The sequence below is a fragment of the Pelodiscus sinensis genome, chromosome 29, assembly GCF_049634645.1.
Source record: "Pelodiscus sinensis isolate JC-2024 chromosome 29, ASM4963464v1, whole genome shotgun sequence".
NCBI lineage: Eukaryota > Metazoa > Chordata > Testudines > Trionychidae > Pelodiscus > Pelodiscus sinensis.
The window spans coordinates 11,963,208-11,987,969 of NC_134739.1; the positions used below are offsets into that span (position 1 = coordinate 11,963,208).

Genomic DNA, 24,762 nt, shown 5'->3' on the forward strand with positions numbered 1-24,762 from the left:
ATATAAAACCGTTTCAGTAACACATTAGCCCAGGGATCTCACCGGGCTTATAAATCATCCAAAGAAAAACAAAGTGCCAGCAATATTTTGTCAACTCCAAATGTCTCCCAAACCGTGCTGTGGCTCTTCTCGTCAGTTAGCTCATCAGTCTTCCCATCTGTTACCCAAGACTCTCTTGGGCAGGGGAGAACTGAGTTTTGCAGGATCTCCGTGAAGGTCACTATATCCAGGGTTCGGGCCCTCTGAGAGCAGTTCTGGACAGAACAGTCCATGGGGGCCCCCATGGAGAGACAAGCTGTGCCTGCGTGGACAAGGTCTGGCTGTGTCTGTGATGCTGGTACCCAGGGCAGTCTTGTACACACTTGCCTGGTAGGGTTGCCAACTGTCTAGTGGTGCAGAGACTCTTGTCCTACCTACTGCGCCATGCTTCCATGAATCCCTTTTCTGAGGCCTCACCCCCTGTCGCTCCTTCCCTCCTCTCGCTCCTATGCCTACCTTCGCTCACTTTCCCTAGGCTGGCTCAAAGCTTTAGGGTGTAGGGTGCTCTCTGGCAGGGAGATTGGGTTGGGAGGGGGGTTGCTTGTGGGAAGAGGTGTGGGCTCTGGGAGGGAGGCTGGGTGCAGGCGCTGGCTGGGGCAGGAAGTTGGGGTGCAGGAGGCAGTCAGGGGATTGGCACTTACTGTGGGCAGCTCCCAGAAGTGACTGGCACATCCTCTAGCAGCAACTCCTAGGCCGGGGTGGGAGGGGTGGGGAACAAGGGGCCTCCACATGCTGCTGTCCACAGACATCACCCTTGCAGCTCTCATTGGCCGCTGTTGGCCAATGGGAGCTGCAGAGCTGGCGATTGGGGTGGAGTAGCTGCGGAAACCCTTGCCCCCTCTTTAGGGCCGCAGGGATGGTACCAGCTGCTTCTAGGAGTGGTGTGGAGCGAGGGCAGGTGAGAAGCCTGCCTTATGTTTGCTGCACTATCGCTGGTGGCAGAGGACCCATAGGCCTTTTAAAATCTCCTGGGCCTTGGACAGTTGTCCCCTTCCTTCCCCCTACCCCTTTCGCTGGGCCTTCCAGACTGTCAAACAATGGACGTAAGGGAAATCTAGAGCAATGGATACCCCCTCAAGAATGTCGTGCTACCAGCCCCCTCCTGTTTATGTTAAAGGACTGCTCATTTGAGAATCTCTGTGGTCCCAACTGTTGCAGTGTCTGTGCCTACCACCAGCAAGCAATAGGCAGAGATTTGTCAGGCATCTACTCTAAATAGGAGCCTGGTGGAGTTGTACTGTATCAGTCTTTGCCTTCTCTTCACTCCTGCTCCTTTTCAGCTTCCTCTTTAGCTGATTGGAGACAGGTCAGAAGTTGGTGAGGTTTGGAGGTGAAAAGGAGGATTCTGAAGTAAACTCAGAGGAGTGAAGGAGGGAAGTAGCTTGCTGGAGGGTTTCCAAATCCTTGTCCGAGTCTGACAATGCCCTCTGCTCCAGTGCCAAGTCCCTCCCGGTGCGAGTCTCTCAACAGTATAGCAATAGCTTCCAGCTGCATTGGGGTACATTCAGTCTTTAGGTTCCCCATCTAGTTGTGCCATACATGTCAGTGGATCCTCTAGACAACCTTAATTTCCTGGGTTAGCTTAATGTGCTGGAATACGTATGTTTATGAAGCTCCGAGTCTTCTTAATGCACTTTGAAACGGTTACATTTTCTAACCATATTCCTGCCTAGTAAAGCCTGCATCATAATCATAGTCATAGAACACTAGAACTGGAATCACAAGATTTAAAATATTCTTTAGATATTTCCACAATAAAACCAATCCCGTTTGGTAACAAGAAAAAATAGATGAATTGTGTGCAAAAATGTCTGCAATTTAATATTTCAGTTGACCTACAGATTCCTGTGCAGTAGAGAAAATCTGAGGGTGAATAGGGTTAAGTTAGTCAAAGATGTGTCTAATCTTGTATTAACTCTTACTCTAATAACAAAGACACCTTGAATGAAAGTAAACTGAACATACCTTGTAAATAGTTACCCGTTCAAGTAATGGAACAAAATAGCTTATCCCTTGAACACTTACAATGCAAGTATTAATAAGTTTCCTTTTTTCTAAAATCTCAAACTTTAAATATTAACACACAAATTTCATATATGCATGAGTATGTATTCTCTCTTTGCTCTTAACTAAATATTATTTTTGCAATAAACGATTGAACTTGTGATCAATTCAATTTCATTGTTGCTATCATAAGTATTTACTATTTTGATTTCCTTCCTAATTTTGCTGTTCATCTGACTTATTCTAGCTCCCAAACAATGTTGATAAACTGCTTATTTCCTCGAGAGTTTAAGTGGATTTGGAACTTTTTTTTGTATACTAGCAGAAATACCTGGCATTGCTCAGGTCCTTAACTGTATTAATGTTTGTTGTTTAAATGATTGAATAGGAAGGAGTTTGGGAGATGAAAGGATTCAGAGCAGGGAGTTGGGTGTGGGGAGGACTCAATGCAGGTGGTGGGGGTGCAGGAGTCAGGGCAAGGGACTGGGAGACTGGAGAGGAGGAGTGGAGTTTGCCAGGGCTGCCCATATCGGTGAGGGTGGCTCTGCTTCTGCAGCAGCTTCTCCCGGAGGGCCAGAGCTATGGGGGCTGACCAGGCTTTCAAATTGTCCAGGGGGGAGGCCAGGGTTTTACGGGCCCACCCTGTCCTCTAGCTGTCCCCTACCCTGCAACTGGTCCAGGGGGCTCTGAGGGCTGCCCCCTCCCTCCCATGCCCCCCTTCTTCTGCCCTGCAGTTGGTCCGGGAGGCAAAGCAGGGTCCCCCTGACAGCCAGCAGCTGGTCCGGGGCCGAGCTGTGGTTCCTGGTGTCTCCTCCAGACCGGGGGCAGGCTGTGATTCCTGGCGTCCAGCCTCTCTGGCGGCGTGGAGCTATGTTGCCCAACTGTGGTCCGGCACTGTGTGAGGCATGGGGACACTTACTCAGTCTTGTGGCCAGCAAAGTGAAACCCTGTCCCCAGCTTGACAATCTCCTGCTGGTGCAGCTGCCCCCAGTGGTCACTCGGCAGTATCGCTGTCTCTCCAATCAGCCCCCTCCCTTTCCACATTATGGAAAACAATCCCATTCCAGGCACTTCCTGTTTTCCTGCCACACACGGGCAAACTCTGACCTTGTTTTAAGTCAAGATAAAAGAAAGCTGTATACAAAATGTAGTGATCCTAGCTCTTCATGGTTAGGAGGAGTTCTTAAACAAATGGACTCACAGACAGAGCACACACACACACTGTAATATATAGATATAGGTATATAGATGCCTAAATGACTGAAGAGTAGAAAAGCTGAGCCCAATGAAAAATAAGAGCACAACAATCTGCTTGTAGGTTTCTGATAAATAGGGCAAGATGGACTGCTGTGCACCAAGCTGGTCTTAATCCTTAGGAGTGCCCTAATGCAAAGGGACAGCATTCCATGTAGCCTGCTCACTCCTTACACAATTTAGTTACACAGGTGCACTAATGAACTCATCGGACTTTATGCAAATTGCACTTGCCTTGCTGTTTCAAAGCAAGATACGCCTTCCATCGCATCCTTGGGCTTGAGCACAACAGGGCTTTTAGTCATTTCTTGTGTTAAGGGTGAAGGGATTTTTCACTAGTATACAAAATTTGTACAACTGTTCTCTTGTGTTGAACTGTAACAGTTTATCCTGCTATTTCCGTGGCTAATTGAACAATTCTGGCTGCTGAGATACAAGGTTAGCAGTAAGCATCTGTTTTGATATATAATTGTTTGTTTCGCTCTGTCAGCAAACACTAAAAGGTACAAGATTAAATATTTCATAGCAGTCCAGTATCTGGGACTCTCTTTCATTTATTAACTGCTTGGTCTGCACTTTTATTTATCGTCAAGCTTTCATCTGGATTGCAAAGTAGTTTTGTATCTTCAAGGGTTTTTTTAAGCTTTCTACATTCATTTTATTTTAGATGCAAACAACCAAAATACCTTTTTATAAAGAAAGTTTGTCTCTCTTTTCTTTACAGAATATTCTCTTTTCTGGATGTGGTCACTCTGTGTCGTTGTGCTCAGGTTTCCAGGGTAAGAATCGATATGTGTCACTTAAAATCTATCAGCACTTTTTCCTCTTATTCTGACTGATATTTCCAGATTGCCCTTTTTATCTCAGATTGGGAAGGACATACCAGAAAACTCTGGTCACAGAATGTCTCAGCTGTGTGTATATAGTCCTCTTTCTCTGTGATTAATCTAGTGATGCCAGGAGTTTCTGGTATTTACTAGGGATATGGTAAAGTACACATTTAAACAGTTGCACACAAAGTCTCCCTGCATTCCTGATACAGAGGCAGCAGCATAGGATGGGGTGAGGAAGTGACAAGCGCCCCCCCCCCATATAAACCAAAAAACCTGAATTTTAATATCCCCAATATTTACCACAGCCATGAAGGTGGTTTAATATCCAATATCCCTTTGGTGGCTGCTAAGGTCCCATTGAAGAAAAGTCAGTTAAAATCAATTAAAAAAAGTTTTCTAAACATTTTGGCTGGGTATAGAAAGGCTGCTCTCAATAGGAGCAAATGTATTCAATTCACGTTAGCTAATAATGTTTTTTAATGAATTGTGCTAACATCTGGGGGGTTTAATGCAGATGTACCATGTTCATTAATTAACTGGAACACCATGAAGAGAGCTCAGTGAACAGTTAATCTGCTCCAATAGCCAATGCAAATAGAGATGGAAGGAGAACTGAGTATTTCATTCAGTGTTTAACTGCTAAAGTAATTTGTAACTTGATGCAATTCTGCAAACATACTTCAGCTGGAGACTCCTGGAGGGAAGATGGGTGTGCAACTCCCACTAACCCAAATGCCAACTCAACCATAGCTACTAGACCTGTTTTATGGGCTCTTGACCAGAATTTCTGCTTTTTATCTTGCTATCATCTAACAAGACACATACCATGTTCACAGAAAAATGACCATAATGAATCACATAAATTAGTCATGTTCTAAATGCTTATATAAAAATTCTTTTGTCCGTGGAGTCGCTAGTACATTGGAATTACCTTATTGGTCAATCCCAGTATCTGCTGACTCTTTAAGACAAAGCTGGATAGTTTTGGGTCCACTTGATGATACACTTTCCATGGATTTGCCGTTATTCTCAGTAGTCCTATATAATACAAAAGCTGTAGCATAAATGTTTTTATTTGCAATTGAACACACCACCCAACTCCCAAGCATGATGGTCATAGTCATGGGCCCTACTAGATTTGTAATGGAGGTTGGGTGCATGAGGGAACTCTTGGTAGCGGATTGGGGTGCAGGAGGCGGCATGAGGCCTAGGAGGGAGTTTAAGTGAAGGACGGAGTTGAGACCTGAAGCTGGGGATTGGAGGTATAGATGGGGGGTGCAGGGTCTGGGAGGGGGTCTGGGTGCAGGAGAGGATTCTGACCTAGAGGAGAGGTGCAAGAGGGGGTGCAGAGGGTTTGGGTTGTGACCTGGGGCAGGAATTGGGGGGTGAGACAGTGGGGTGCCAGTTGCAGGCTCTTACCAGGAAGCGCTTACTGTAGAAGGCGCCTCCCTGCCTACTATCTAGAGGGACCCTTGGAGTAGCTCCCTGCTTGCTGCATCCCCATGCACTGCTCAAAGTGGCTGGCTCCTGGGGCCAGCACGTGTGTTTGCCAGCTCGCCCCTCGGGGTCGGGGTTTTGAGGGTAGGGATCTACCTGCTACAGTAAGCGCCTCCTGGTCAGAGCCTGTACCTGGCACCCCACTTCCTCCCATGCCCCAACTCCCTGCCCCAGGGTCACAACCCAAGTCTCTGCATTCCCTCCTGCACATCTGCCCCAGGTGTCAACCTCCTCCTGCCTATACCAGAATCACAGCTCAGGCAGCTCCCATTGGCCAGTTTCCAGCCAATGGAAGCTGCAAGGATTGTGCTGGGGCAGGGGCAGCACACGGAGCTCCCTTCCCATTGGACGCATGGCACAGAGACGCACACTCTGGCTCCTGCAGCCAGCTGCTTTAAGCAGCGTGTCGGTGCATGGCAGCAGGGAGCCTGCCTGAGGATCCTGTGGAACGTTGGTGACCCAGAGTATCAGGGCAGGCTGGATCTGGCCCACGGGCTGTATTTTGCCTGCCCCTCATCTAACTCATATGTAAATGTATAGTACTCTCACTGGATCACAGAGTACGATGTGCATCATTTGATTGTGTGCCATGAACTAAGACCCCTGGCATATTTATTTCCACTTCCTATTTTCCCAAAGAAGGAAAAAAAGTAATGAAATGAAAAACTGGACGTGAAAGCAGTATCATGATTGAAATGTTAAATGCACAGGAATTAGAGAACTCTGTTGTGGTTCCATCAACTGCTGTAAACTCTGTTCTTTTGTGCATACAACAAGAAGTATTTCATCGTACTGCAATGCTAACTTCAGTGCATGGCTTACGTATTATAAATAGAATGATGGTAGAGTTGCTGATGTTATGAGAATATAGCTTTATATTTCCTGACTCTTGTGTGTTTAAAATGGCAATTATGACATTACTTTAATATACCATTTTGTGTTTAATAAACACAAGCTATAAACCTCCAATTACTTGGTCTCACTCATAGAGTAAGTAATACATATTTTTAAAAGCCTGTCAATTTCTTCTCTTAAAAAACCACTTTTTCAAGTGAGCAAAAATGGCACTACAGAAATATTTTGCCAAGTGCATTTTCTTAAGGAGGAGAAATTTTAACAATGGGTGGTTCTTTGTGGGATTCTGTGTATTCCCTCTGGAGCGATATGGCACCCCTGATACTGAGCGTGGAACTGCTTTGTAAAACCTTTTCCTCTGGGGAAACAGGAGAGCTCTCATGAAAATGATGGACTTGTCCTACTCTCCATAAGGGAGTGCATGCCCCAGCTGCCTCAGTTCCTCTGCAGCCCAGTGTAAACAGAACTCAGCTTTGTTTCCTTGGTTTGGCTTATTTTTCTTGTGGTTACGGTAGCCTAGGATAGTTTAGCTATCACACATCTAATCCTTGTCCTGGTTGGGCCCTCTTGGAACATGAACCCTCATAAGGGCTTCAAGAAATGCACCTCCTGCTTCGCAGTCATACTAGATTCCTGTGGTCAGTGCCTTCTCTGTCTGCGTGAGAATGTCTCAGTATCCCCGTGTGCAGTTTGCTGTGCCATTATTACTCCTGGCACTAGAAGAGAGAAACTTCAGGCTTTGGGCTCGTCTGACTTCTCCAGGCCTACACCGGATACTCTGGGCTCATTGTGGGTACTGGAACTCGTCTCCGTGCCAAAGTCCTCTGCACAGTCCCCACAGTTCATTTTGCTGCTCCAACTTTGGCACCACCTGTCCTATCCGCCTCAAAGGCTGCATCTCCTCAGCCTTGTGCTGGAATCCATTCCTAGCACCCACCAATGCCAGCAAAATCAAAACGGGCAACGAAGACCAAACCTGCAGTACATATTGAGGCCTCCATAGCCATGGTGATGACAGAGGAAGTGCTGGTCTTGGCATATCATGCTTATTCGGTACAGTTATCCTCCTCAGCCCCGATTCCTGACCAATCTCCGAGCAATCATGTGTCTCTCTTTCTCTGCATTGCAAGTCCATGCAGCATCTGTCAGGGTAAAAGCCAGGAGAAGAGGGAATGCACTCCTGTGTCAATCATGACAGGTATGACTGGAGGGAGGTAAGTGTGTGAAGGAGCAGGGGTGAATAGGAAGCTTCAGGGCTTCAGCTGGGGGCATGGTCACCCTTTTCCGCTCCCGTAACCTAAGCATGTGGAGAAATATTGATATCTAATCATGTTTTGGATTGGACTTACTAAGGAGAAATGTCCAAATCTCCCTGAAATCCCTTAATTATTTTTTTTTCCAAGTTAATTTTTAGTGTTGACTAGGGATGGTAGAGTTTAACCAATAAGCTGATGCTTATTGGTTACTATAACGATAAAACTCACCTGCTGGGACCCCACTGGAATCCAAGAGACTCCAGGAGCAGGGCCAGTGGTCAGGATCCTGCTGGTGGCTAGGAGCCCATGGCGGCAGGGCGAGCAGCCAGGAGCCTGCAGTGGTAGGGCTGGCTGTGGCGATTTGATTATTCCATGAGCTCCAGATTGTACCCACTTGGATGCTTAATTGTACTCAAACCCATTCTCTCCCATAGAATCTGCTTAGTCCCAGCCATCCTCACATTTATTAATTTACTAGAAGATATATCTGGTGTTGCTTGGGTCCTTAATTGGGATCTAAGCAACTAGTTGACTATCCGATAAGCAAAAGCTTATCGGATAGTCGTCTGGGCCCTTGACTAGTCGCTCCCCCCCTCACAGCAAGAGGGGGAGCAGGAGCCAGTGCTGGGGGGGAGCAACCTTCCTTGGAAGCAATAGATCGGGAGTCTAACGAAGCAGCAATTTCAGAACTCTCAGTAAACAGAGCTTTGATTCCTCTCCTCTTGGAAGGAACAGCTGCAGCTAAGAGTTGAGTCTTCCATCACCTCAGGTAGAGGAATGTGAGATTTGTTTCCTGACCACAGAGTGAACAAGACTTACCATCTATCTCATAACGTGGACAGTAAGGTTGTGTTGCATGGGAAAAAATGCTAACTCTATGAGATTCCTTATGTTCACCTCGGGGTTCCAGAACAGAACTCCTCCTATTTCAGGGGAGTGCGAGTGCTACACCTCTTTCTGGGTCACAGTCATACACCTGTCCCTTTATACATAGCTTTGACTGGAGTAAAAGAACACCTCTTTCAGTAAAAATGTACATTATGAATTGGCCAAGCTATGGCAGCAAGTGTTCCATTAAACGCCTTGCTGTCGTGACCACTGTCCATGAATGCTTGGGTATCTGTGTATAGACAACAGTCTAAGATGTCTGTGATTTTCCTTTCTTTCAAACCACTAGAATGTCTGTCTCTGGACCTCCTTTACCTGCCTCCCTGAATGTACTGTGTGACTGCATATTCAGAGAACGTGTTATCGTCTGGGGCCACAGCTTATCTACATGTTTCCCAATCCCTTGGAGAAAAGGAACCAACAATAGGAGCCAGTCTGCTTAGGTCCAAAGGTTGCTCATCTGTTGCACTGTGTCACAATTATGACTTCACAGGGCTTTGACTTCCTGGAATTGTCACACCTCATCCTGAACAAAGGGAGTGGCTGTTGAATGCCCTCACTCTGTCTTCGAAGCATCATGCTGCATTACTTCCACTGGAGCTATACGTGTGCTGAGCAAAAATGTCCCTTCCTTTAGGTTTGTTGTGGGAGAGCAAGACTAGTTGCTTCTCTTGCCCTCACATCCAGAGCTGAGATCTCCTTTCCTGGTATATCTACAACTCAGCAGCCCCCTTCTAGGGTCATTCTGCATGCAGAACTCCCGCAGTTGGGATATGTAGAAGCCACTGGAAGAAGAAATGAAGGTTCCTTACTTAGATCTTTCACATCAGACTCTGCATATTCACACTTCCTGCCGACCTTTGAGTCTTAGATTAGGAGTCCTGAATTAGTGGAATGAACAGCCAGGCATGGGTGGGTTGGGCCCTTTCAAACCCGTGGAAACCTTGGGGGGAGGGAGTAGCCCTATTGGACACTGCTTTCCAAAAGGTTCTGGAAGTTTGCAGTGCTGGAGCCTTGATGCCACAAATGTGAATGTGCAGAAGCTCATTTTTAAATACTATGGTTACAAGTAAGTAACTGACCTGACTGAAAATCATGTGTGCTCTGAAAATTGTTTTCATTCCTAAAGTAGGATTTCTGGTATAAAAATAAACCATAACATGAAAAAAATTAGGCTTCTGATTTTAAAATTTACAGAGGTAAGGAAATGCAAAGTTAAGGGCCCTGTCTTGACCTGCCTCTTTGTTATTGGGTTATTGTAGCATGTATGATGTGTAACCTCTGTTCTTGAGCCTATTTACTGCCTATGTGAATTAGGGACTGAATGTCTACCTTCATTCTGAGTATTCTCGGTTTCCACGTTTTAAGTCAGTGCTGTAATAACTCCTTTTAGCTTCTTTTGTAGTTAAATAGAACATATTTGGTGCCAGGCATAAATTCTAAACAGTGTCCATTGTGCACCAGTTGGATTTGCTCATACAGGTGCTCCACGTCACTTCAGAAATCACAACTATACACGTGGTGTGGAAACGTGTGTGAGACTCTTAAAGACTTGAACATGAGCAAACTACTTTTGCTTGTGACTCTTCACCATTCTCTGCTGCTGTTGCTAATGTGTGGACACTGGTGTTTGTTTCCTTTTTCACATAACCTCTTCATCTTCTGCTTGCTGCACCCGTGATGCCATGCTGTGAGTATGGACCTTGATCGGGTTCTCGGAATTCAATTGTCAACAAATCCCACATTGTCAAGTGACCGAAGAATTGAATCAAAGGAAAGGCTGGGGAATCAGGAAACTTGGTGGACTGGCAGTTGAACACAATTGTCACTGAGGAAGCAAAAGTGCCTGAAAAAGATCTAGTGAGTGGTCTGTTGTTAAGAGAAAACCCACTAGGAGTCAGGCGGTCTGGGCTCTGTTCCTGGTGTGATACCTTTTAGAGGTGCTGAGTATCTACAGCTTCCATGCCATCATGGAATCTGTGGATGCTCCACAATTCTGAAATCAACCCTCTAGCCTCTGCCTGTTTTCCCCTTTGTGAAACATAAAACATGGTACTGACCTACCTCGCATTGATAGTAAGATGTTGGTAAAATGCTTTGAGATCCTTGTTACCTCTGTTTACGTTCTTCAGTCGGAAAGCTCCTGTCTAAAGCGCAAAATAAAAAAATCCAGGCTGAGTGGTCCATAAATGGAAATGTCATTTGTGTGCAGATAGTATCGATGAGACGTTGGGACTTGTGTGCATAAGTGTTCCGTGGTATAAGGAGAATTAAGAGCACAGTATGTAGTTGTGGTAGGTCTTGTCTGATCTGATGTTGTTGACCTTAGAGTTTTTCATCAGTTGCAGTAATTATTTTGTTCTTGTTCACTTGACACAATGTTGTTTCTGAAAGGAAAAAATTGTAACTAGATTCCCACCAGCCTTTTTTCATATTAATCATGCACTGACATTTTTTTCCCCAATAAAGGCATGGAATGTCCTGGCCCTGGATGGCAGTAACTGGCAGCGAATTGACCTGTTTGATTTCCAGAGGGATATTGAGGTATAATTAAGTGACATACAAACCCATTTTCTTGTTTAAAATGTAATTACAGTGTGGAATAGATTAATACTCCCAGCATAACCCTTTCCACTTTCCCTGGAGATAGAAATCATTCATTGCAGGCCTTCTTAGCTTCAGGGAACCTTTACAGGCTTGGCAATTCATTCAGCTTTGGAAAACGGACAGAGTAACCGTACCAAGACTGTTGTTTGTGTGTGCACGTGTATGCTTATTTTAAAGAAGCTGGTTTTTGTTTACTGAGAGAGTGGAAATAACCGGAGTAAATATGTTCTTTTAGTGAAAGAGATTGCTGGTAAGTATTGGTCTAGATTTTTCTATCCCACTCAACATAATCCAGTATGTCTTTTGACTAGTATACTTGGATTTAAACCATTAAGACATTGATCTGCTCTCTCGTAGCCAGTAGTGTTGGTTTTCCTTTGTTGGAAATGGAAGCATCAACCAGGAAGATGACAGAGATTTCCAGTTTGAGTTCATTCTAAAAGATGTACGTCTGGCTAAATCTGTTCCAAGGGAGGCATGGAGCCCATGTAGGAAATGAGAACTTTGTAACTCATGTTGTCTTACTGTTCTGAAAACTGAAGTCCCTATAGTCTTCCTGGCTGCATTTAAAAATAACTCTTCCCCCCACAAAACTTTAAACCCCTTATCAGAGTGTTACATCCTCATTTAAAAAAGAAGCAGCGTTTTTGGAGATGGGGTGAAGAGAGCAGCAATGTAGCCCAGCACAGACTGAAAATCGTCAGCCTGAGATGGGCTTGTTTGAGGTCCTGGTGGAAGTTGCAAGTTACACAGCCTTTGTGGAAAGAAGGGTTAAGTGCTCTCTCTGCCAGACATGTCTAAGCATCTCATATAGACACAGAGGAGCTGGCCTCTTCTGGTCTCCTCTGCTCCTATGGTAGTAGTGGCAGCAGCCAGGAGCCCTGGGCCCCAGGAGAAGTTGCCCCTCCCCTATGTCCGTAAGCCTGAGACTGTGTAAAAAGGAGGGTATGTCTACACTAGAAAGTTAGTTCGAACTAACGGACGTTAGTTCGAACTAACTTTCCTATTTGCTACACTAGCGCTTCGCTAGTTCGAATTTGAATCGAACTAGTGGAGCGCTTAGTTCGAACTAGGTAAACCTCATTTTACGAGGACTAACGCCTAGTTCGAACTAGCTAGTTCGAACTAAGGGCTGTGTAGCCCTTTAGTTCGAACTAGTGGGAGGCTAGCCCTCCCCAGGTTTCCCTGGTGGCCACTCTGGCCAACACCAGGGAAACTCTATGCCCCCCTCCCGGCCCCGGACCCCTTAAAGGGGCACGGGCTGGCTACGGTGCCCGTGCCAGGTGCAAGCCTGCCAGCACCCAGCTAGCAGACCCTGCACCTGGCACGGCACAGAGCCACCCACCCGATGCCCCCCAGCCCACCCCCTCTTGCCGGGACCAGGCTGGCGGCTCCCGGGAGCTTGCCCTGGACCGCAAGAGGCGGGCACCTTCCTGGGCTAGTGCGGACATCGTGGACCTCGTCCACGATCTCCGCACTAGGCACAGGAAAGTGGCCGGCTAGGGCAGGAGAGCTGCCAGCCTGGCCACCCAGGACCAGGTGTGCATGAAAATCAAGGGGGTCCACTGAGACCCCCGACACTGAGCCCTGAGCTTACAATGGCCGTCCTGGGTCAGACCAAAGGTCCATCTAGCCCAGTAGCCTGTCTGCCAACAGCGGCCAACCCTAGGGACCCTGGAGGGGATGGACCGAAGACAATGACCAAGCCATTTGTCTCGTGCCATCCCTCTCCAGCCTTCCACAAACTTTGGGCAGGGACACCACTCCTACCCTCTGGCTAATAGGACTCCATGGACCCAACCTCCATCACTTGATCTCACTTCCCTTTCAACTCTGTTCTAGTTGTAGCCTTCACAGCCTCCTGCAGCAAGGAGTTCCACAGGTTAACTATTTGCTTTGTGAAGAACAACAACTTTCTCTTACTAGTTTCAAGCCTGCTACCCAGTCCTTTCCTTTGGTGTCCTCTAGTCCTTCTTTATGGGAACTCAGGAAGAACTTTTCTGAATGCACCCTCTCCACCCAACCCCTGCTTTTAGAGACCTCTATCCTGTCCCCCCTCCGTCTCCTCTTTTCTAAGCTGAACAGTCCCAGTCTCTGTAGCCTCTCTTCATCTGGGACCTGTTCCCAACCCCTGATCATGTTAGTTGCCCTCCCCTCTCCCAGCCTTTCTCTTCCCCTCTCCCACCTCCTTTTCCCAGTCTCCCCCAGTTTTTTTCAATAAAGACAGAGTCAATGTTGGAAGAAACGTTATCTTTATTTTGTACATCAATAAGAAGGGGGGCTAGGGAAGGGCAAGTGGAAGGAGGTGAGGGAGGAATGGGGTACGAGCCCCCGATGGGGAGGACTGGGCTGGCTCTGCGGGCTTCTGGGGGTGGAAGCTCTCCTGCAGCCCCCCAATTACTCCCTCTCCCCAGATGGCAGCCTGCGGCAAGTGCAGCCGGGCTGATGGCCGAGTGGTGTGATGTGCCCAGTGTGGGCACTCAGGGCACTCCAAGCCAGAACTTCTTTGCAAGCGGGGCACCCCTTAGAACTGTGTGTCCGGGGTGGGGGTCGGGACCCTTTAAGCGCAGCCCTCGGCTAGCCTGAGACAGTATCTCCATGCTCTAAGTCCTCCTTTTATGCCCTGCCGGCACTGCTTCCGGCCATCATTAAGCCCTGTTCAGAGTCCACTCAATGTGGACTTACTAGTTCGAACTAGCAAAACGCTAGTTCGAACTAGTTTTTAGTTCTAGATGCGTTAGTTCGAACTAGCTTAGTTCGAATTAACTAATTCGAACTAAGTTAGTTCGAACTAGCGCTGTAGTGTAGACGTACCCTGAGAGAGTAAAGTTGTGAATTTAAACTAGACTTTTCCCTCCTTGAGCAGTTTTGCACGGCTTTACAGGCTCCTCTTCTCTCTCTGATCCCTGTGTGCTAAATATATATTTGTCCATTAGCACTGACTTTTATTTTAATAAGAAATGATGCAAAACGCTGCCATCCCTTAACCTAAAAGGACATTCTCAAGCTGCCTAAGTCCTAAATGCTATATGCTTTGGGGGGAAGAAACTCCTAACAGCTGCAAGGTTTCCTTAAAATGTATTTGAATCCTTGGTAATCCCAAACCTATTCATAGCCATGATGAGGCCCCAGAGGGCCTACACTAACATATGCATGGTTTAAATTCTTTAACCTCCTTCTTCTGAAATGCAGCATGGGATTTATCTTCCTTTGCCCCTGTTAGCCATTGCAACCCTTTGGCAACACATCCTAGCTGCAGTTGGCATTCCAAGAGTGGTTTTATTTCAGAGAGTAGGTTTTAAGGAAGGTAAATGTTAGGGGCCTCATCAGGTTGGTAGCCCTTTTAGATCATACTATACTTTGCAGCTACTCTAATGCTCAAATGTATTTTGGTTTGGGAGGGAGGGATTAAAAATGTCTTAATACAAAACTGTTTGTAGGTAACACTTAAAAGTGATTGATGTTTCCATTCTCCAATGAGTAGAAGAGGAGAATAAAATGTTACTGGACTCTAAAACTAATGTGTGCTGATAGAGTTGTATTATTTTTCTGTCCTCTCCTCGGTCATCATCCAAAAGGGTCCTTGTGGAAAATTCACACTTGTCCTGGGAGGTACTCTTATGTAAAATAGGACAATAAACTGCATTTTCTATGTGTCTTTGAGAGGAAAAATGAAATGCTTTCTCTGTGAGAAGAGAACTCCTCTGTACTATTAATCTCCACTCTATCTCCCAAAACAAAAATCTGTACATCACATGTGACATCCTCGTCGGATGTGTTGTTTCTGTGATCAGTTGTGTTTCTTCAGTAATAATGCTTCAGCCGTTTCTTGAAAAGCCTTTTACACTGCCCAATTGCTCTGACTGTTGAGGATTTTTCTGCTGATTAGTCTCAGCTTTCTTCCTTCAGTTTTGGGTAATTGTTTTTGTCCATCTTTAGAAGTTGAATCAGTCACCTTCAGTTTTATATTGGTGCCTTGATGGTAATTGTGTTTGCTCAGTGCCCTTAATTTACAAAGTTTTACATTTAACTTAAAACAAGAGAATGTGAAAGTGATCAGAGGAAATCTTTTTCTGTCTTTTCACAGGGTCGAGTAGTGGAGAATATTTCTAAAAGATGTGGGGGTTTCTTGCGAAAGCTAAGCCTGCGTGGTTGTCTAGGAGTGGGAGACAATGCATTAAGGTAGTGGTATGGCTTCTGCCCGCTCTTAACTATGAAGCAAAGAATGGTTCTTCCTCATCCACAGAAGGGTAGAATGTTGAATCCACTCATGAACGTGCTCAAGTGAAACCAATAACAATATGCAGCCAGAATATTTGCTTAAGCAAATGATGAATGATATGCATAGCATTTTTGTGTGTCCAAAATGAGCCTTTCTCTCTAGCCCTTCTTAAAAAATAGCAGTATAGAGTCGACCTCATGGTATTGCAATATTGGAGGAATTAGCACTGAAAACTTGAACCTCTCTCCCTTGGGCCTGGGCTGAGAGAACTTCAAAGACAAGATACGCATAACAGCTCACTCACTAGTGCACTGCACTGCCTTTAAGTCCAGCATTCAGTAGTCTATCTGAATGCACCCATGTAAAAAGCTGGCGGGAAGAATCAGCATTTTGCCCAAGATAAGCAGTGCCTGTTATTTTTATTTCTGTAGAATTGAGGCTAACGCATCTGTTTCAAAAACATAGTTGTGTTTTCTCTTTTTTTCAATGAAGGACATTTGCACAGAACTGCAGAAATATTGAAGTACTGAACCTAAATGGTTGCACCAAGATCACAGATACGTAAGTAACGTGTGTTTATTAGGAGGAATGTTGGAATGTCAACCCTGGTCATTATTAATGTACATGAACTCTGTCTCAACTTAATGGAAGATAGTGGTTGCAGATTTCTCTTCTGGGGTATGTCTACACTACAGAGTTTTGTCAGAAAAACGGCTGTTTTTCTGACACAACTTGAGGAATGTCCACACTGCAAATGCGTTCTTTCGCAAGTAAATCAAAAAAACAGAGGGGTTTTTACAGTATTGGTAATCCTCATTCTACAAGAAGGAATGCCTTTTTGTGAAAGAGCTCTGCTTACATGCGAAATAGTGTCCAGGCAGTCTGGACGCTCTCTTTCGGAAAAGTGCATCACTTTTTCTATGCGCTTTTGTAGTGTGGACGCTCTCTTTTGCAAGAAGTTTTTTGGGAAGATCTCTTCCGAAAAAAGCTGTTTGCGCAAGAAGCCGGCAGTCTAGACATAGCCTCATTGTCCCACCTCATTATCTTAGTATCATTTGTTTTCTAAATGTGGTATGAGTAAGTTATCTGCTTCCAGATGGAATGACTTGTTATGGTCTGATAAAAATGTGAAGACATCAGGAAACCTCTTCTGTTAAGCGGCTCACTCGTTATTTCATATCAGGTTGTTGGCAGTAAAGGGAAAAGATAGCGGGGGAAATCATTCTTTTTAGGCATGAATGACTTGTGTTTTCAGATGCAGCAAAGGCTGCTATCATGTCCCCCTCAGAACAGTAAGACTCACTCTGTAATGGAACAAAATAAGAATGTTCTCCTTGTTCTTCCAGGCCAGAATTTGTGGAGACTGCAAATTCTCTGCACATTGAACAGCTCCAGTTGTTGAGTTTATGGTGCTTGTGCTCACAGGCCATCTCTTGTATATTTCAAGCAGTTCTGATTCCCCTTAGAGGGATTCTGTCTGTGACATTCCAATGTCTATAGTTTTTTTCCCCTTTTTCATTCTGGGTGGGGGTATGGCTTCACTCCGAAGCATTGCAATTTTAGTCTCATTTCTGTGATGAAAAAAGGGGGTCTTTGAGGAACCTGAGTATGAAGTGACTACCTGTCTTGGTGGAAGGGAGGTGTCTCTTTTTGAAGCCATTGCTGAGAAGGGATAGCTCCAGGAGTGGGGGGGAGTTCCCCACATATAGTTATCTACAATAGCCCTGACCAGGAAGTTGTTAGGGGGTGTATATCTTTGTACAGGAGCCTTCCTAAAAGAGCTGGCAAGAATCAACCTGCCTGTACATAGACTCTGACTTTCTTTAATAAATGCGATGAGTATGTGTCGTATGATTTGGTGAATCTGTTATTATCCAAGGGCCTCAAATGTCATCAGTAAAATTGTGAGAGAGTTGTGGTGGTGATTCACGTCAAGACATCCTTCTACACTGCCGAGCACAGACTGCTAAGAGTTGGGGGAGTTCTTGTGCTTTTCCATTCATTACACATAGTTTTGAGGTTTTTCCCAGGGACAGCTGGTAGTTATGCTTTAGATTGATACATACCTATTTCAAAACAAGCTAGGTGCAAAGTTTTACGTAGTTTCTCTGTCACTTTACTGTCTTCCTGCTCAAATGCTCTTTGTAACTCCTTATAGTACCATCAGTTACTAAATTGTAAGATCCCTCTGTTTCTTAGAGTAGCTGTGCATGAGGGGCGGAGATAGGGCAGAACCATGTTATGTGTGTGCTCTTGCTACACTGATGACCTATAGATTCTGTATCCAAAAGTGTAGCTCAGTCTCAAAATGAAAGCGTGATCTTGTTGCGGGGTCTGTTCACCCTCACCTTCTGAGAGTGGGGCAGTATTGCAGTAGCCTCTGTGGTTGCATCAGTGAGGTCATGCGCAGCAACCCAATCACCGGAGTCTGAATACGTCAGCCCCTAGTCTCAGGGCAGTACTGTCCACTGGCCAGAGTCAGTAGGTATCAGCCCCTAACCTTGGGGCAGTGTGGCCCAGTGGCTGAGTGGCCTACCACTGGGTCGGCAGGAAATCCCTTCAAAACACACTGACTCAGGTGGGTAGGAGCTACCATTCATACACCCTTTCTGGGTCACTTCCTACCAGGCCTTTTGCTGGTGGGGTGTCTCCAGGGTCTGGGAGCTCGTCTGGTGTCAGCTGGGCTCTCACTTGGTGTCAGCAGGGGTCAAAGTACCTGTCTGGGTATCAGACTCTCCAGCTCCCGTGGTCCAGGCTCCCAGCTGATCCACATCCTTCCTCCTCAGCAGTCAGCCCAGAGCGAGCTGGTCTACCACCTTTTCTATGATGGTAGTTGGCGCATGCCCGGCAGTGTTGGGTGGGTAGAGATTCCACAACTAAGAGCTCTGGATTAACCCCTTCTGCCCCAGTGTGAGGTCTGTTCAGCCTGTCACAGACAGTCGAAAATAGCCTTCCTCAGAATAGTGGTGAAATTCACTAAATTAACTTGCATCCTTGGACAAAAAGGATCTGTCAGCTGAAGGAACCATTAAAAAGAGACTTTATGTATTTTTCTGGTGCAAATAGCAACTATTATTAAAAAATAGCTTCACTTCACAGTGATTAATTTTTGACGTGATTAATTTCTATGCATCAGTGTTACAACAGTTTTTAAAAACAATTCATGGGGTGAGATGATGCAGGCTAGTCACCAGTCACATTGCATGTAGCCTGCCCTGGAGTTAACACATTCTGCAAAGATGCTTAGGAACTCCTTCTGTTTCCAATGCTCACTCATGTCTGTTCCACATTAGGTTTAGATGCACCCGTGCCAGAAGGTTTTCCCTCGGCGGTATCCACTGGGGAGTGTCTCTGGTGCCCTCAAGGATAGCACCTGCACGGCGCAGTGGAAGAAACTTAGCTGGGACTTCCTGATCTCAGTTCCTTCTTGTTCCCAGTCCTGGTGCACCGAACACTCGCTGCTCTTACTAGTGTTGCTTTAGGCTTCCGCCATACGAAGCAGAGTTCTTGTAAAGTTAGTGTAGATATTAGCAAAACAGTGAGCTACCCCTTAGCAGCAGTGAGCTTTGTTAGTTCCATCTGCTACGCATCTGGGGGACAGGTATGCCCCAGGCTTTAAGCCCTGCGATCGCAATAAATGTCCTAGGCCTGTCTGCAATCCCCGTAATAGCTGTCTGAGGTGTCTCAGTGAAGGGCTCATCTGTAAGTCCTTTACGCCTAAGACCGGGAGTGCGCACGAGATCAGACTTGCCGTGCTCCTGATGGCGCTGGCATCCACTCTGGCCCTGGAGCAGAGGTCCGAGTTGGCACCCAGCATCGCGGCATCAATGCCTAGTGCCCTGCATACGCTGTCAACAAGCTAGCACCGGTCCATGGTCCTGGCCCAGAAGGCCGGTAGCGGATGATCTCCTGCTCCCCACCAGGGAAAGGACACGGCTGGGGGCGAGCTAAGATCCACATAGGGCAGCTCATCTCCCCATTTGGCTCACGTCAGGCGGTGCAGCCCATCCCGTTCCTGGCATAGAAGCCTGGACATAGTGGGCCTCCTCAGCGTCCGGTGTCGTCAGTGCCTGAAGCTCTCCAGGCTGTGCAGGAAATGCAGGTTCTGCCGGCCCTGCCCAAACTGACCCTAGCAGTGCCTGGACCTTGGACTAAGCCCACCCCGGGACCTTTTCGTCCTCCCTCAGACCAGTGTCACTATCGTCCATTGCAGGGCACGTCCCATCAGCATTCACTTCCTAGTAGCCAGCACATCTTGGGGCTTGGGAGGCAGTTTCTGCGGAGCTCTCTTCAATCATTGGATGCTTGGCACCGTCAGCAGGATTTGAGGTGGCCCTCACTGGTTACTTGGCACTGAAGCGTGTAGAACATCAGGACCGACCCATCACATTGCCAGGTCACCATTACAGAGCCCGGAAGCATTCGGAAGACAGGAACTGTGCGCCCCCGTCCCCATCAGTTCCGGAGACGGATATCACTGTGTTTGGGGGATTCCCCCAGCGACTGGCCCTCAATACATCTACATCCCTTTCTTCATCCTGGTACCAGTCTTGAAGTAAGAGGCATGGATCACCGGTCTTCTGAGCACAGCTGGTCACCGTGGTCCCACAAAGGCACACGTCCAGCTCAGACCAACCCTCCTACAGACACCCGCACAGAAACCACCAGACGTGGAGCCATAGCTCCAGTAGATCCTTATCACTGGCTACCAACCACTCAGGATATGGCTCCATGATGGAGCAGGACTCCGTATAGGTGGGGCAGCCTCCTTGACCTTTGGTGCTGTCCAGATCACCAGCACTGAAACTTGCCCAGTGGCTGGCTCCGTGGTATCCTGGGACCCCGTGGAGGTTCACCCAGCCCTCCCAACCTGCCTGCTCAGTGTCAGGAGCCATGTCGACTCAGTCCTCTCCGATGTTTGAGGCCTCAGGGAGACAAGACCCACAAGTCCATGTGGACAAAGGGGGTCAACTTGCTGGACCACCAATGGGCACCGTGGAACCCACGGTGCCAGCCTCCTCCTAGTCATTGCTGGGGTTCCTCATCCTGTTCCTCAGGATGATGCTAAGGCGGGTCATGTCCAACATCGGCTGGCAGACAGAGGAGATGGAGGAGTAGGTAGAATCCCTATTCAATGTCCTCTCCTCCCCAGCCTCTGCTAGGGTAGCCTTTCCCTCCATGAAGGAATGCCAAAAATAACCAGTGTCTTGCGGCAAGACCCTTCTCTCTGCCCCGGTATTATTTGATGCCAATGGCAGTCTGTGTCCTATTTTGGACTTAACAATTACTTAAAGAAACTGAAGTTTCTCATAATCTCCCTGGCCTCCATGATCCCCTCACTGGATCCAGGAGATTGGTATGCTGCCTTCGACCTGAAAGAGACACATTTTCATGTAGGTACAGGATGCTTTCTTCATTTCATGGTGGGTTTGGCCCACTGCCAGCTTGGTCCTGCCGTAAGGGCAGGGGACTGGACTTAATGACCTCTTAAGGTCCCTTCCGGTTCTATGATTCACCGCTGCCACTGATCATCCGAATCCATTCGATTAGAGTGCAGGCATCTTTTCTAGTCCTTTCAAGACATCTGTAGAGCCACGAGATGGTCTTCGGTCCATATGTTCACAGTAAGCACTCAGAAAAGAAAATACAGCTACCTGTTCTGTAGCTGGTATTCTTCACCATGCGTTGCTCGTATCTATTTCACAACCTGCCCTCCTTTCCCACTGCCAGAGTTTCCAGCTAAAAGGAACCGAGGGTGGCAGGAGCTGGTGGTACCTCTTACATTGCGCCATCCAGTGCCACTCCAGAGGGTGGTAGAGCAGCTCCCTTATGGATACTGCTGAGGGAAAATCTTCTGGCACTGGTGCATGTGACAAGCACACATGCCTAATGTGGAATGTCAACATGTCCCCAAGAACCTGGGTTTCTCAGCTGGTCTCCAGGTGAGCCTTACTTGTAAGATTTTTTTAAGGGGTTATTGCTGGCTATCACTCACGGTATTTTTCAGGCACTTGTGGGCTTTCTGCGCTGTCATTTGTTTAAGGCTACACCATGTTCTGAACAATCATTTTGTAGGTTTTAGGATTGGTCCTGTCTTGGGCCGGGGGCTGGACTTGATGATCTCTTCCAGCTCTATGATTCTATGACAAAGGAAGCAGCTGGTTTCTCCAGTGCGTGGTGGCCTGCGGTTGGCACTCGCTACACAAAACCTTATTTTGTTGCTATTCCTTCAGAAATGAATCCTTAGGCAAGTGACACTCAGCCTTTAGGGTACAGGGGTTTTGAAGTCACAGCTAAACAGCAAGCCCTTTGGACGTGCTCCATCTACTCTAGACTGCCGCCAGCACACACTACTTATTTCTAGTTTGCAGTATGCGCACTTGGGCATGTGAGGCTTGGTACTTTGTTCATCTATAGGTGTTTCTCAGTACTGTCAGAAAAATCTTGGGAAGCAAGCTGGGAAAATAAGGTAGAGGATGCAGACCAAAGAGTCATTTTGTCCACTTGGATAGCATAGGTTAGAAATATCCTAGGGTACGTCTACACTGCACGGCTATTTCAGGATACCAGCAGTATCCCGAAATAGCTACCCTGCGTCTACACAAGCTGCCCGTTATTTCAAAATATTTTTTGAAATAATGGGCATGCTATTTCACCATCCTGGTAACCCTTGTCCCACAAAGGATAAGGGATGTCTCGAAATAACACGTTATTTGGAAATTCAGTCAGATTTGCGTAGCACAAATTGAGTATCTTATTTCAAGTTTAGGGTGCTGTGTAGATGCACCTGTATAGAATGGTCTTCAGCATTGGATTCTGAGTAAAAGGCTGCATGATTCAAAATGTGAAAAAGAGCTCTTTCATCTTCACACACCTATAGGCTGCTTACTAAGAGCATTTTCTCTGTCCTCTTCACCCCCAACCCACCTCCAATACCTGCCCCATCTTGTATTCTCCATCCTTGTATGTTTTTAAGTGGGGGCTTATGTGAATATACTTGTGCACGTAGTGTGTGATGGGCTAATATCCATGACCGTATCTGTGTCTGTCTTGGATAGCTAACCGTATTGCCTGAAATATTTTTTCTATATATTCTTTTTCAGGACATGCACCAGCCTTAGTAAGTTCTGCTCTAAACTCAGGCACCTTGATTTGGCTTCCTGCACTTCCATAACCAACCTGTCTCTAAAAGCACTGAGGTAGGACCTGGCATCACAGAGACCCTGTGCACCAATTTCATTCTCAATAGCTTTCTCTTTTATGTTCACTGTTCTCTGAACTTCCCAGGCCGAGTTGGAAATGAGTGGGTAGGTTACTATGATTGCAATCCAACCCTAATACAGTAAAAGCTCTGTTGTCTGGCCTGTTGGGGGGAATGTGGGGATATTCTGGGTAACGTGAGCGTTATACTTTACCAATGGAATGCCAGTTATTCAAAGAGTTAGATTGCAATAACAAGAATCAAGTATAAAATAGTGCCCAGGCACCCTCTGATCCAGCAGTAGTGCGGCACTGCAGTGTGGTTGGTTTCTTGAAGCACTTAGGTATATGCAAGTAAGGTTTGCTATACCGTAGGTTATCTTATGTCACTACATATCACTATGGGCAGTGCAAGGCGTACACCCAGATCACTAAAAATACACTTAATACTAAAATAATACTGAGCATACTGTAATCTTTCTTTGATGATTCAGAAGGCACGTTAGGATCTTACAGTGCCTCAAGGCCATGATTATCTGCCTCAATTATCAGTAGATATAGAAGGTATAGGAGATTGGGTTGAATTCTCAGTGACCCTGTGACCCATTCTGGAAGTTACTTTATGACTAAATTCCTGATTTCAGCTTGCTTATCTTCTGCCTCCTCTGCGATAAAGGAGCGTGTAGAATACGCAACTTCCTGATGTGCTGGGCAATATACTAGTCGCTAGATTACTCAGTTGAAGATTTGTATTGGGTGACATCAAAAATGCTGGTGAATTGAGCTTTCTGGTGAATTGAACGCTGGATAACAGCACTTTACTGTGTATGAATACTGAGCTCTTCTGGGTAATGTCTCCTGGTCTGCAAAGAGACAGAAATGGAAGGTGTCTTGTCCACATGATGTTTAGCCGCAGTAAAAATAATTGGATTGCAAACTGATGGTTGATTTTTATTTAAGTGACTGGCAGAGTTTTCAGTTCACATGCCTTGTAAATACCTTTTTGTTAATGTTTGACTTGTGAATGACATAACTCCTACTGCATAGCTAACAAGTGTCCCGCAGTTGCAAAATAAAGGCAAGTACATGATTACTTGTCTTAAACTGATTAGGTGACGTGGTGACTACTTAACCCTACTAAATGTAATTGCCAAGTAATCTGGAAACGGAAGGGAATGACAGGCAATGGTGGCAAGATATCTGGACAGAGGAAATGAGGCAAAAAAGAACACTGACGGTAATGGTAGGGAGTAAAGCCTAAAATATGAAAACAAAACTTGAGTAAAGTGAATTTTAAATCCTAATAAATTGATCTATCTAAAGAAGATAAAAATATAGAAAGGCGAATCTAAAGGAAAACAAAGTAGTGAAGAGGCTAGATTGAGGTATCAGAAAACAGAGAGGCTTGTTTTTGTAGCTAGCTTTCAGCAATTTCAGCCCAATTTTTTTGTGAAGGACTTCAACCTGGCCTCGAATTGTATAGGCTCAATTTTGTGCCTGCAATTATTTGCAATCACAATTGATAGCATTTCCACTTTGGTGGAAATTTTCAAGCACACATTGGTGCCTGACAAATCAGAGGGTGTGTTTTTGAAAATGAAGCCCTTCGACTCTGTTGCTCTGGCTGTATCTAGGCCTCTCCTCCACTAACGCTGTGAGTGCTCCCAGTCTCTGGACAAGAAGGTGGGACTCAGCCCTGGGATGGACTTTGGCCGCAGTAGATCAGCTTTCTTTTCTCAGAGTGCCACAAGACTGAGTTACTGGTTTTGGAACCTGCCACTGGAGAGCTGCTCTCATCTGGAGATTTTTGTGTTTAATAAAGGAATGTTCCGTGTGGGTGTGGGGTGTGAGTGCTGCTTCCTGTGCTCAGTTGGAGTCCAGAAATGGGAATTTCCTGTGATCGGGCATGAAGCAGGATCTTTTAAGTTTCCACCCACTTCTCCTTTTGCCTCCCAAGTGAGGGATGCCCACTGCTGGAACAGCTGAATATCTCCTGGTGCGACCAAGTGACTAAGGATGGCATTCAGGCTCTGGTGAGAGGTTGTGGAGGACTCAAAGCCCTGTTTCTGAAAGGCTGCACACAGGTATGACTGTGGAGAATATGTTC

The 24,762-nt window shown here is 46.2% G+C and overlaps 1 protein-coding gene across 3 annotated transcripts in view; it reads left to right on the forward strand.

Annotated features, from left to right (window-relative positions):
* FBXL20 (F-box and leucine rich repeat protein 20) overlaps nucleotides 1-24,762 on the forward strand; it is an 85,976-nt gene that overhangs the window by 41,719 nt on the left and 19,495 nt on the right. For all 3 annotated transcript variants that reach the window (XM_075911392.1, XM_075911393.1, XM_006126214.4), the window contains 6 exons: nucleotides 4,022-4,076; nucleotides 11,096-11,170; nucleotides 15,321-15,415; nucleotides 15,948-16,016; nucleotides 22,559-22,654; nucleotides 24,613-24,739. In XM_075911392.1, the coding sequence (XP_075767507.1) occupies nucleotides 4,022-4,076; nucleotides 11,096-11,170; nucleotides 15,321-15,415; nucleotides 15,948-16,016; nucleotides 22,559-22,654; nucleotides 24,613-24,739 (517 nt within the window). The remainder of the gene's footprint in view (nucleotides 1-4,021; nucleotides 4,077-11,095; nucleotides 11,171-15,320; nucleotides 15,416-15,947; nucleotides 16,017-22,558; nucleotides 22,655-24,612; nucleotides 24,740-24,762) is intronic.